Source organism: Notamacropus eugenii, chromosome 1, assembly GCF_028372415.1.
Source record: "Notamacropus eugenii isolate mMacEug1 chromosome 1, mMacEug1.pri_v2, whole genome shotgun sequence".
Classification (NCBI taxonomy): domain Eukaryota; kingdom Metazoa; phylum Chordata; class Mammalia; order Diprotodontia; family Macropodidae; genus Notamacropus; species Notamacropus eugenii.
The window spans coordinates 428,100,143-428,113,855 of NC_092872.1; the positions used below are offsets into that span (position 1 = coordinate 428,100,143).

The 13,713-nt window shown below is 46.4% G+C and overlaps 1 protein-coding gene across 20 annotated transcripts in view; it reads left to right on the forward strand.

Annotated features, from left to right (window-relative positions):
* The window catches only part of SRC (SRC proto-oncogene, non-receptor tyrosine kinase), a 150,203-nt gene extending 137,027 nt beyond the window's left edge, over window positions 1-13,176 (forward strand). For all 20 annotated transcript variants that reach the window (XM_072631535.1, XM_072631528.1, XM_072631523.1 and 17 more), the window contains 6 exons: window positions 443-598; window positions 2,897-3,076; window positions 4,380-4,456; window positions 5,467-5,620; window positions 7,862-7,993; window positions 9,547-13,176. In XM_072631535.1, coding sequence (XP_072487636.1) covers window positions 443-598; window positions 2,897-3,076; window positions 4,380-4,456; window positions 5,467-5,620; window positions 7,862-7,993; window positions 9,547-9,755 — 908 coding nt within the window. In that variant the 3' untranslated portion in view covers window positions 9,756-13,176. The remainder of the gene's footprint in view (window positions 1-442; window positions 599-2,896; window positions 3,077-4,379; window positions 4,457-5,466; window positions 5,621-7,861; window positions 7,994-9,546) is intronic.
* The last annotated feature ends 537 nt before the right edge of the window (window positions 13,177-13,713 follow it).

Consider the following 13,713-nt stretch of genomic DNA (forward strand, 5'->3'; position numbering starts at 1 on the left):
TCTGTTCAAGGGTCTGTATGTCTTCAGGCAGATCTTGTTTATGTATATTGCCATATTAGTGTCTGTCTACATGTGTTTGTATATGCAGATACCTCTGTGTTTTTGCATGCTTGTAAATCTGCATGTTTTCATATCTGTCTATTTTTGAAGCATGCCTGCATGTATTTTTGTGCGTGGGATATATGCTAAGTGTGTGTGTGTGTGTGTGTGTGTGTGTGTGTGTGTGTGTGTGTGTATGTGTGTGTGTGTGTGTGTGTGTGTGTGTGTGTGTACGTCTGTGCGTAGCAAGAGGTGGATGAAAGAAGAGTCCCAGGGCAAATAAACTTGCATCACTTCAATCTAAACCTTGAAAAGCTAAGGAACAGACATGGGATATCTGGGAGTTTATCTGATCAATTGTCTGACCTGCCCTACTTCTCCTTTCTCTCCTTTTCTCTTCCAGAACATGCTGATGGCTTGTGCCACAGACTCACCAATGTCTGCCCAACGTCCAAGCCCCAGACCCAGGGCCTGGCTAAAGATGCGTGGGAGATCCCCCGGGAGTCCCTTCGGCTGGAAGTGAAACTGGGTCAGGGCTGCTTTGGAGAAGTGTGGATGGGTGAGAGCTCTCTTCTTCCTTGCTTCTCTCCCTTCCTGTCTTCTGTCCTTTTTCTTCTTCTTCTCTTTTTGTCCCTGATGTTAGCAGACCCTCCCTTGTGACCTGGCCATTCTCCCCTACCAAGCCACAGGAAAACTACCTGAACCCTCCGCCTTAACCTGGGAATATATGTATATATGTATATGTCATTTCTTCTCTGCTACTCAGGCATATTGTTTCATCTTCTAATTAAGTCAGTGCAGGTTAAGTCAGCAAAGCTGTATTAAGCCCCTGCTGTTTGCAGGACCTATAAGGGGACATCTTGTGTTGAGGTCAGAGAAGTCAGCTGGTCCCTGAAATGAAGGGAATTAAATCAAGAGCTGCCTGGGGAGTTGAGACATGCTCACAAGTACAGGGGCCTAGAGTCCTGTCAGTCATATCAAGATCTCTCCTGGCCCTCTCCCCTTTACTCAAAGTGACCCCCTTTATACAGACCCAAGGTCTCCCTAGATCGTAGCTCTGAGTACATCACTTCTGCTACTGCTCCAGATGAACTGTTCTTTCTCCTGTCCCAGCACTGCCCACCAAGGTCTAAACTTCTTAGCCTGGCATTCAGTGCCTTTCACAATATGGCTCCAACCATCTGTTCACTGAACACTTATTTGGCGCATACAATGTGCAGAACACTGTGCTTGGCACTTGGGGAGAGGGGAGATACAAAGCTAAACTAAGACATGGCCTCCATCCTTGTGGCATTCACAGTCTAAAAAAGAATTAAAAAGTCTCTGTGCTTTAAAAAATGAAAAAAAGTGGAAAAAAAGGGGAGTAGGAAGAGAATGGTATTCCAGGCATAAGGAACAGTATAAGCACAATGAAGCAGAGGACAGTGTAGAGGGCATTATTACAGGGGTAGAAAGGAGTCCAATTAGGCTGACTTTCAGAGGGGATGAATATGAAGGATGTGAAGATAAACTGGTGTGAGATTTGTGAAGGTCCTTGATGGCAGGCAGAAGAGTCTGACCTCTCCTAAGAGGCTTTAAGGGAGTTACTAATGGTGTTTGAGCAGGAGAACGCTGTTGCAGTCATTCAGGTGGGAGGTCACAAAGGTCTAAACCAGCTAATTTGCTCAGTTTGTATGTGTTGAGTTTGGTATGCCTGTGAGGCATCCAGATATCCAGATAGAGAAGTCATAGTCAGTTGGAGGTGCATGTCTGGGATGTAGAAGAAAGGTCAGGGCTGAAGAACTGGAGAATCTTCCTCAAGATGTTGATGGCAGTGAATGTGATGGTGAAGGGAAAGGATGTAAGGAGAGAAGAGAGGAAAGACTCTTGAGGAAAATTGGCATTAAGGAGTGAGGAAAAAGATGGGGAAGGAGCAAAGGAGACAGAGAAGCCATTAGAGAAATAAGAGAAACAAGAACATAGTAGCTCTGAACTCCAGGGACAAGAGAAAGTAGCCAATAAGAGGGGTGCTCAGCAGAATCATGAACTGCAGAAAGGGCAGAGAGGATAAGAACTGAAAGATGCCACTGTATGTGGAGGTCAGTGGTGACTACAGAGAGGAGTTTCAGCAGATAAGTGAAGGTGGAAGCCTGGTTGCAAGGAGTTGAGGAATTGGATTTATTGGGTATAGATAATTTTTCTTGTACTTTCAGCAGTGATGGGGAGGAGAGAAACTGAATAGTAGTTGGATGGAATAGAAAGGTCAATGTCATTTAAAAAGGAATTGGAAAACATGAGCATGTTTGTAGACAGCTAGGAAGGAGCAAGGAGAGGAGAGACAAAAAAATGCCTGAAAGAGAAGGATGGTGGCCACAGGAGACTGAAGGGAGGGAACAGGACCAAGTGCCCATGCTTAGAGGGTTACCTCCCCTTCTGTGACCAGAGGGAAGGAGTGATGATGCTAGGAAACTGATGGCTGTCACATGGGATGGATTCTGTCTCCTTTGGGAGCTTCTGTCTAGTCCTCATCTCTTTCCTGGGGCCTAGTCCTGCATCTCTATCTGCTTGACATCTCTACCTGGAGGTACCACGTCACCTCAAATTTAACATGTCCAAACCCAGACCCCTCTCTGTCTCCTTAAGCCCACATCTTCTCACTTCTCTATTTCTGTTGACAGTCTCCTCCAGGTTTGAAACCTCAGGGTCAATCCTGACCATTCTTTCCCATTCCTCCATCCATTTCACTATACCTGTTCACTTGTTGGATCTTCTTGAGTCTGCCTTTTCAATGTCTCTCAGCTCTCCTTTGCTGAGCAGATCAGGGTGGGCACCTTCTGGTGGGTACCTTTCCCTGAGCCCACTGCTTCTATACCCTCAGGGACCTGGAATGGCACCACCAGGGTGGCGATAAAGACCCTGAAGCCTGGCACTATGTCCCCAGAAGCCTTCCTGCAAGAAGCACAGGTCATGAAGAAGCTTCGGCATGAGAAGCTGGTACAGCTGTATGCTGTGGTGTCTGAAGAGCCCATCTACATCGTCACAGAATATATGAACAAGGGTGAGCTGCAGGGCAAGAGAGAGCCATAGGCAGAGGGCCCGCCATGGGTCAGTTAGGTTGGTCCTGATAACATTCTGGATGAACTGGGAGGCAATGGGCAGGTGGAAAGGGGAGTAGATGGGGCAGTTGGAGAGGCAGTAGGTCTGGGTTTAGATCCTGGCTCTCACCCTTCATTCAGTTATGTGATGTCAGACAAGTACTTTCCTCAGTTTCCTCACCTGTAAAATTAAAAGATTTTACTAGGTGGTCTCAGAGATCTCTTCTAGCTCTAAACCTATGATTTCACGGTCCATTTCTGCCTTCAGTTTGATCATTTGTAAACTGGTGATTGAACTTCCTCTTGGTTCTAAATCCTATGATTTTAGGAGGGAATACAAGTAAAATTCTGGGTTTGGACAACTTAATAGTTGACATTCACAGAACAGATCATTTTGTAAAAAGGATTCACCCCTCATAGATTTGAAATGAACAGTGAACCAAGAGCTGGAACAAACTGTTTTCATTCACTGCCCAAAATGGAAATGTTTTGTTGGACTGCCAAATGAACAAAACAGAACATCTTGGGAACCTGATTGGACCTGGCCCAGAGCTGCCATGTGTGCCAACCCTGGGACCACGTCAGAATGTCCTGGCATTTTCCAAATTGAGAACCTAAGGCAGTCAAATCTCACCCGTGTCCCAAGTTCCCCCAAAATCTCTTGAAAATAATGAGTACCCTCCAGGCATTCACTTGATCTTCATGTTCCCTGTTTTGTAGAGTCCAGGACACAGAGTCCAAAGGGATCTTTGAGATCCAATGGCCTCATTTTATAGAGGAGAAAGCTGAGGTTTTGAGAGAAGTGACTTACCCAAGGTCATGCAGATATTTAGTAGCCAAGCAGGGAATCAAATCCAGATCTTCCACCTTCTGACTGTAGGAAAGTGCCCTTTTCTACTACAGCACTACTGCTTACTAGCTAGCTCTGTGGGCTTGTGGAAAAATAATTTTCCATCTGGGGCCTTAGTTTTCCCAATGACGTGAGAGAGTTATATGATCTCTGAGGTGCTTTCATTTATAAATCCTATGAAACCTGTGATATGAAAAGCTAGTTCCTCCTATCTCTTACTTAGGAGCTGTGAGACTGACACATCTAAATTCATCCTCTAATAGAACCCCTTGTCCTGTGCCCTGACTGGCTTCTCTGTCCCTATGGCCAAGGCTTGGGCACCTTTCTTGGCTTTGGTGATACTAGATTTGGTGAATACTGGGATGGGGAGGCTCAGGGCCACCCCCTAATTAGAACCATGCTTCTTCCTCTCACAGGGAGCTTGCTGGACTTCCTTAAAGGTGACATGGGCAAGTACCTTCGACTGCCCCAGCTGGTGGACATGGCTGCTCAGGTGAGCTCAAAGAGTAGTCCAGAGTCCAGAGCACCCACTTCTGGCTTACATGTCCTTCCAAACACTGTCATATTTAAGGTTTAGCCCAGGCCATTCTAGCCTAGCATTTTTTCTCCTACTTTGTACACTTGTAGGATTTATTGTTTGGACCATTCATTTGAATTGTGTCCTTTAAAATTCTGAACTTGACTGTGACTGCTGGGTTGGCTTATGAAAGAAGAAATCAATGAGCATGTTGATTGGTTGAGAGGCAGTGAGGGATTGCAAAAAAGATGGTCTTTGATTCAGAAGACCTGCTATTTTCTAGTTGGGTGACCTCCTCTCAATCTGTGTATCCACATCTCTCAAATGACCATAATAATATTTGCCCTACCTATCTAAGGGGGCTATTAAGTGTTAGATAAGGTTAAAAGTGCTTTAGAAATGTGGGTTATCATAATTCTGCTGATTCAAGCAATCCATCATTAAGTATGTATTAAGTACTTACTGACTGAATGGAAATCAAAGAACAAGGGGATTAGATATATCAGCCCTGGTGTCCTAGCAGTAGGGCACACTTTGATGAAGAGGGACAGCTGGGTGGGCCTTGAGCTGGAGCCCCAATGCTGCTGCTGACTTGCTGTCAACTGCTTCTCTCTGGGGCTCAGGTTCTTCCATCTTTAAAATGAGGCTTAGACTTAAGGATGTCAGAGGGCCTTACTTTATCTCCCTGGGCCTTACTTTCCTTTTCTGTGAAATATGGGGGTTGGACTAGGGCTCATCCACCTCAAAATCCTGTACGTAGGAAATGGAACGTATATGACACCCGACCCCTCCTGGGTTGGCTTGCCTCTGGCCACTCCTAGCTCTTTCCCTTTGCTGGGTTGGCCAATGGAGACTCAGTTGTTTGTTTTATCAAAACCTGCCTCTATCTGGATATATGAATGAGCTCAGTGGTTTGACTCACAAACGGAGAGGGGCCTGCATCCCCCTCATCAGGGCTCTCCCAGAAACATGGGTTTTACCTACAGATTGCATCTGGTATGGCCTATGTGGAAAGAATGAACTACGTCCACCGAGACCTCCGGGCTGCCAATATCCTGGTGGGAGAGAATCTGGTATGCAAGGTGGCAGACTTTGGGCTGGCCCGGCTTATTGAGGACAACGAGTACACTGCCAGACAAGGTATGCAGGCTCCACAGGGAAGAAATCAACAGGCTGTGGGGTAGAAAGTGCTGGGGGCAGCAGACCTAGGGGCTACTTCAACTCTACCACCAATTCAATGTATGATCTTAGGCAAGTCACTTGCCCATTTGGTCTACTCTTTTATAAAATAGGAATAATAATACCTATCCAGTTTACCAAGAGGTTACTGATCTCAACTGAGGTAGTGGTCAGTGATGGTGTCCTGGAAGAGATGAGATTTGGGCTGACTTTGAAGGAGAAGCAGAGATATGGATTAGTAGAAGTGGTGGGAGGGGAGGGGAAAGGTTATGGCAGGTGCAACAAATGTACCAATTGGGAAGCAAGCCATGTAATGTAGCCTAGTAGATTTGTTGTGGCTGTGAATAATTTAGCTCACGTATTTGGGCCTGTTTCCTTCTTCAGAAAATGGGAGAGTTGGGCTAGATGATCTTTAAGGCCCTTCCCAACTTTAATTCCCTGCCTCACTAATAAACTCCATAACTTACCATGTGATGTCATGCCAGTCACATCATCTCATCTGTGAAATGAGTACAGAAACACTTGCCCTCATCTACTGACCAGGCTAAGGGTTCTTGTGAAGACTGAATGAGGTACTGGATCTGAAAATGCTTTGAAAAACACAAGCTCTGTTCCAAGGTGACATGTGTGCATCCTTTGAGGCTAGTCATGAGCTAGGGGGAAGAGCTGCACTTGGGAACCATCTCTGCCATCCTAATACAGAGGGGATGCAGCCACAAAGGCGAAACAGTCCCAGCCCTAATGGAGAGAGATGGACTCATATAGGTGTAGATAAGATACACAGTAAGAGTTCAAGGTAACCTTAGAAAGGAAGGTGCTAAAAGCTAGGCCAGGGGCTGGGACAGGAAAGGCCTCCTGCAAAAGGTAGTGCTTGAGCTGAATCTTGAAGGAAACCAGCTATTCCAAGAGAGAAAGGGGATGAGGGAAAGCATCCCAGCATGGGGAGCAGCCCCAACAAGGGCACAGAGACAGGAGAAGCTATCTGATGGGCCAGGATAGCCAAGCCCTGGAGTGTGGGAAAGGGAATAATTTTTTTAAAGCTAATATATTTATTTTTAGTTTTCAACATTCACTTCCATAAGTTTTAAATTTCCCCCCCTTCCTCCCCCATCCCTCCCGAAGATGGCTTGCAATCTGATATAGGTTTTACACATACATTCCTATTAAACATATTTTCACATTAGTCATATTGTATAGAAGAATTAAAACAAATGGGAGGATTTATGAGAAAGAAAAGACAAAACAAAACAACATCAAAAAGAAAATAGTCTGCTTTGCTCTGCATTCTGACTCCATAGTTCTCTGGATGTGGATGGCATTTTCTATCATGAGTCTTTGGAATTGTTTTAGGTCCTTGCATTGCTAAGAAGGGCTAAGTCTATCAAAATCAGTCCTTGAACATTGTGACTGTTACTGTGTACAATGTTCTCCTGGTTGTATTTCCCTCACTCAGCATCAGTTCATATAAATCTTTCCAGATTTTTCTGAAGTCTACCTGTTCGTCATTTTTTATAGCACAATAGTATTCCATTACATTTGTAATACCACAACTTGCTCAGTCATTCCCCAATTGATGGGCATCCCCTCGATTTACAGTTCTTGGCCACCACAAAGACAGCTGCTATAAATATTTTTGTACATGGGGGGCCTTTTCAAGGAGAATAATTTGTAAGAAGACTAGAGAGGTAGGAAGAAGCCACATTGTACAGAACTTCGAATGCCAGACAAAGGATTTTGTACTTGATTCTGGAGATGATGAGGAACCAGTGGAGTTTATTGAATAGGGGAGGGGGTGACGTGGTTAAACCTGTGCTTCAGGAGAATCTCTTCAGCAGCTGGGTGGAGGATGCTTTGGAGAAGGGAGAGACGGGAGGCTGAGACCAGTTAAGAGACTATTGCTATAGTCCAGGGTGATATATGATGAAGCATTGAACTACAGTGGTTGCTGGTTGGGTGTAGAGAAGGAGACATTTGCAAGAGATGTTGTGGAAAGAGAAATGACAAGACTTAGCACTGTGCAGATACCTGGGGAGAGTAGAAGGGAACAGTCAAGGAAAGCTGTGGAGGGGCTACATGGGGAGATGCCATTTGAACTGTGAAGTGTAATTCTGTAACCTCTGTGTAACCAGGAAGTCCCCAACCTAGGTCCCCCTAGGGACAGAGCAGCTTCTCTCTCCTCCTTTACACACCTTTCTCTTTTAGGTGCCAAGTTTCCCATCAAATGGACAGCCCCAGAAGCTGCCCTTTATGGCCGATTTACCATCAAATCTGATGTGTGGTCCTTTGGAATCCTGCTGACTGAGCTGACAACCAAAGGTCGAGTGCCATACCCAGGTAAATACAGAGTGCAGGGTTCTGGGTCAGGGGAAGTGCTGTCAGCAAAAGAGGCTGCTCCAGGCACCCCCAGGACCAGCATGCAGCCTAGAATGCAACAGGTGCTCTTGGTTGATCTGGCTTCTCTGGTCACATAATCCCCCTTATCTTTCTCCCACTCAGAAACTGCTTCTGGCACTTTTGCTAACTTTTATGACTAAGAACAAGCTAGAGCATGATCTTTCATGGGGGGACTTCATTTTTATAAGGGGCAGTGCCTTAACCCAAGGGAACCTAAAAGAACAAGTGAAAACCAAATGGCAGAATTCTAGACACTGGCAAGAACAGGGGTGGGGTCAGGAAGGAACTGCCCAGTGATCTTTATATACCAAATTGTCCTGAATATGGTTTCCACCTAGGTATGGATGGTAGCACCTCTTCTCCCCCCTCCCCCCCAAAAAAAGGTCATTTTAAGAAGAAAAACTACAAATCTACTTCAGGGAATCCATGATTTCAATGAAGTGAGCGTTCTCTCCATTGACATAGCTTTGTAGACAGTCTTCATGGGTGGCTATGGACAGAAAAAAGTATCCCCTAGTGGTCAACACTGAAAAAGTAATTATTATTGTGTAAGTTGCAGAGGTAGATGGCTGAGAAAAATTGGGAGCTGTGCATACTTGGTCTTGAGTTGTCTCTGTCAAGTTTTCAGACCTGCAATATGTTCTGAAGGGGAAAAAAAATCACTAAAAAGGGAATAAAACCTGACTGTTAATTTAACATCTAATTGTCACCAGGTTAGTGACAGGTGGATGAAAACCAATTTGGAGTAAGATTATTAACCATTCTCAAGTTTTCTACATTCCCTGTTTGAGGAAGAAAATGTGGCCTATATTCAGAACAGTAGAGTGAATGCCTGAGACCAGCCATATCACCAGCTGTGGGCTCCTGCTCCTTATCAGGCTACAGCAGCCTAAAAGGCTTAGGAACGATGGCTTAGTTCTGGGGGTGCCTATAAACAGGACCTGTGCCCTGGGAGGAATCTGAGGAAGGAGCTGAGGTAATCAAGATGATGTGCCATCCAGAGAGATGCTATCATACAGGCCTGATGTCCCAAATGAGGGAGCTGATGGATCAGAGCACGTTGGGAATTTTGTGTTCAGGTTTAGATACAAGATTTTAGGAAGGACATTAGCAGATTTGAAGAATGTTCAGGGGAAGATGGTAAGGACAGTGAGGAAACTGGAGATCATGTCATAAGAGAATCAAATAAAGATCCTAGGGGTATTTAGCTTGGAGAAGGAAAGACTTTGTGGTTATCTTTATCTTCAAGTACTTGAAGGGTTGTCCTGTAGAAAGGGGATTAGACTAGTTTTGCTTGGCCCCAGAAGGTAGGACTAGACTGGATAACCACACATTAGCAAGGCTACAGAGTAGAATCCTTTCAGGAAGAACATTTGCTCTAAAGGCTTCTGTGATTTCCTCTCTGTGATTCTAATGGACTCAACGTCTAGAAGAGAGGAAGGAGCCTGTCCTCCTGCCCCCTTCAGTCTTCCTTCTCTCATTCTCGCCCACAGGAATGGTGAACCGGGAAGTGCTGGACCAGGTTGAGCGAGGATATCGGATGCCCTGCCCACCGGAGTGCCCTGAATCCCTGCATGACCTCATGTGCCAATGCTGGCGAAAGGACCCTGAGGAACGGCCCACCTTTGAATACCTACAGGCATTCCTGGAGGACTACTTCACATCCACAGAGCCCCAGTATCAACCTGGGGAGAACCTATAGAGTTGGGCTGGGGCCCTGGTGCCAAAGACTCCCTCTTGACCTTCAGGATTGCCCTGAGGGCTTGCTGGGCCAGAGGCCTATCCAGCTGAGACCATGGTGCTGTAGCTGTGGTGGGCTCTTCCCAGAGCTTGGGCAATGGGCCACTTCTTCTCCCCTTGCCTGGCCAAAGGGACTTGGTCACCCCCTCCTTGCCAACAGTGATGATGATTTAGCCCTTGAGGTGAGCAGCAGTGAGGTGGTGGCCCCAGAGCTGCCAGTGATGGAGCTGAAGGGCTGAAAGTTTGAGCCTTAGGCCTACTCTGCAATGGGTGTTCCAGCTCCTAGCTTCTCTCTCTGCTCGTTGGGAGGATGGAGGGACCAGATTCTTGGAGCAGCAGATCTTAGGCTGATGGCTCAGCACTGAAGGTCAACGCGGGCACTGAAGATCCCCCCTTTCCCTTCCCTAGTGTATCCTTTGTCACTCACTTCCTTCTTCCCCAGAAAAACCATGTTTCCTTTCCTGGGCTTACTGCCTTCTCTGGTGTTACCAGCCAGTACAACAACAGGTTCTTATGGAAAAAAGTGCTTGGGGCATTTCTGGGGTGGAATAGAGATGGTCAGAGCCTTTCTACTCACAGCTCAAACCTGGGAATATACTCAGCCCTTCTGGGCCACATCTAGCTCAGCTCTAAGGGCCTGGAGCCTGCTCAGATGAGGGAAAGGCCCATATCTGGCCCAGTGCAAATCAGGCTGCCGATAATCAGTCTTCCAGTCCCTGTCCAGTCTAGTCTCTTTCCTTCAACAGTTAACATCGTAGGACTTGTCCATTAGAAAATCATGAAGATATCTTGTTGACATTTTTTGGGCCCTCATGTTGAGGACTCTCCTCTTCCCCCTGAAACTGGTCAAACATTTTTAATGGATGCTTTCTCTGAAATCCCTCCCATTTAATGTTTGGCTGTGGTCATCAAACTTCTACTCAGTGTTTAGGCCTAGTACCTATGAAGCCCTTTTCCCAGCTCCTGATCCCAATGTATTTATTCCCAGCTCTTTGTCTGTGAGCTGCTGAAGATCCCTTTTCCAAGTTGAAGAGCCGCCTCTAATCCAGGGGTCCTTCAGGGCCGCAGGGCTTATTCCTCTCTTACCCTTCACTCATATACCCTGCCCATCTATGGGGGTAAGAAGTCTTGCTGCCTCTGGCCATTATGTCTGAAACCCCTTCAGGAGTCTTCTTTGCGTTAGAGTTGGCCTTTTTTTCCCCATGAAGGACTAAGGACGTTTTGGAGGACTCAACCCATCATAGTTTCACTCTTCACCTCATCACAGATCATCAGCAGGTCTTGATTCTTTGGGGCTGCAGGCTTTAAAATGGCAGTTTCCAATTTTCCTTCCCTCCTTCCACACCAGTGCACTGTCTCCAGGGCTCTAAATGGGATGCCTGCTGAGCACTGGGCTCCATCATTAAAGGCTGGTATAGAATCTTCACTTGTTCCCTCCCATGCTTTCTACTCCTTCCCCCACCTTAAGAATGTTCTTCCTCCAGGGCGAGGCTTCTAAGTTGGGGAGGAAGGAGGTAAAATTGGGAAGAGCCAGAAAAGTCTGGTTTTTATGAGCAGGGCAGGACAGAGCTGGGGACTGGTCAGAAGCACTTAGTGGTCTAAGTCCATCAGAGTTCTCTCCCTGTTCTGAACTCAGTACCTATTGTCTTTAAAGATTCTTTTTTTTTTTTTTCCAATTCTGACCAGGTGACTTTAGGCCCTAAACATAATACAAGCCAGATCAACTAGTCTAATGACCCCATTTCACAGGGGATGAAACTGAGGCCCAGAAGAGAGAAAAGAACTTTTCCCAAGTCATGCAGTGAATTAGTGACAGGGGTGGGACTTAAACCTGAAACATCACAACAGGCGGACAGCGTAAAGGCTGTTTCCAAAGCTGAGAATGTGATGGTCTTTATCTCTGGGAGATGGGAACAGAAGCAATGACAGATGACCAGGTACACCCTCACCCTCACTCCGGACCATTCTTAGTACCACATAACCAGATGTTTGGTGGTTGACAGGGAAAACCCAATATGGCCACAGAGAAACCAGGGGAGGAGGAGAGGGTTTGGTGTCTCTTTTATTTTGGTAGGGTGGGGGGTGGTGGTTTTTTTCATAGTCTCCAAGTTGGAAGTGACCTTAGAAATTTCACAGTCCAACCCCCTGTCAGTTATCCCTAATGGGATTATCCAGCCTCTGCTTGGAAACCAATGACAGGAAACTTGCTACCTTTGAAATAATTTAGATGTGCCAACAGAGCTTGGACTCGCTCCTCCAGCTCATTAGGCAGGAGGAAAGTGGTGGGGCCTGGCTGAAGGAATCTAAAATCTGGTGACAGAAACAACTGTCAAAGATATGGGAACTTAGCCTGAGTCTTCCCTGGGTCAGAACACCGCCAGACAAGGGCCTTGCATTTCTTACAGACCCTGAAGGCTCACTGCCATTTTTGGCTAGGTCTTCCTCACTCATATCCCTCTTTCACCCCCCCATCCCTAACCTCCCATCTTCCCATCAAGGTTGTCTTTCTAGGCATAGATCCAGAAAATGTTGTTAATGCTGATAGCTACAGGGTGGGAGGGACCAGCATTTCCTCAGAAATTTAACTTTGCAAAAGAGATCAGAGATCCTCAAAAGGTTGGGAAGCACCAAGGTTGGTATGTGTGCGTGTATGTGGGTGCATGTGTGTAGCTGTGTGTCCATATTTAACATGTAAAGTTCCTTTGGGGAACATTGTACATTACCTTCTTCCTGTTCCACACCCTGCCAGTGATAGGCACAGTCAGTCATCCCTCCCACCTCTCAGTAGTATAGCAATAATGACCACAGGCACCCCGGGCTTCACTTGCCCAGTTCTGGGTAAGCCCAGTGCCTGGGACTGCACACCTGGGGCTAAACTCTCTGATCTCTGCACCAATCTGCTGAGAATGCAGGCTCAGGCCCAGGGAGCCCCAGGAGGAGGTGGCTGGGATTCCTTGCACCAACCAGGCCTTGCCCACAAGGAAGGGCTTTAGTGATGGCCTCCCTAGATGTCCTGGCCAGTTCTGAGGGTTTCACCACTTCCATTCCTCAATCTCCCCTCCCCCCACTCTTTATTGGCGATTTGTTACCTAATGAAACTGTACCATAATGATTGCTGTCACTGTCTGGATGCTGTAGCATCTGTTCTGAAGAACCCAGTCCCTTGCTACAAGAGGTTCTGAAGCTGTCATTTTTTAAAGCAGTGTTTTGTAAATTCCAGATGACTATGCAGAGGCCTCAGGGCCTCTCGCCCTCATCTCGGTTAGGCCAGGTATGGCTGTCAACCTTGGTAGGGGGTGGGGAGGGCGGGATGTTTTGAGAATTGCAAAAAGGTGGTTTGTAAATACTTTGCATTTTGTCTGATTAAACACAAACAGACCTCACTGGTGCAAGATAGTGTATTTATGGGGGAGGGGGTGTTTGTACTTATGCAGGCATGTTTGTGCACATCTGTGTATGTGTTGCCTCCACCACTGATCATCCTCTCTGATACCTCACTGGGATGACCCTGGGTTATCAGCAGCTAGACCAGTTCAGCCAAAGGCTTTCTGCAGGCCCCACCACACTCAAAAGTCTTTAAATAAGGGTCTGGTTGTTATCTGAGGATTGGCCTGATGAAGTTCAAAGGCACCTCCACGATGGCTACAGCATTTCATGAAGATATCCCTGTACCCTGGGATCTGTATCAGGGTAAGAGAATGATAGGCTGATGAAATCGCAGATATATCTAAGTTTGCTGTGTGCATCAAGCTCACGTGGACATGGTACCTTTGTGCCCACACGCTACCTGTGTGTTCACTGGCATCTCATTTTAAACTCAGAATGTCACAACTTGAAAGGTTTTTGGAGATCATTTCAACCTCCCAAGTTTTTCAGGGGAAAGTTGTGAGTTGTCTTCTGGCTTGTCCTGGGGCAACCTC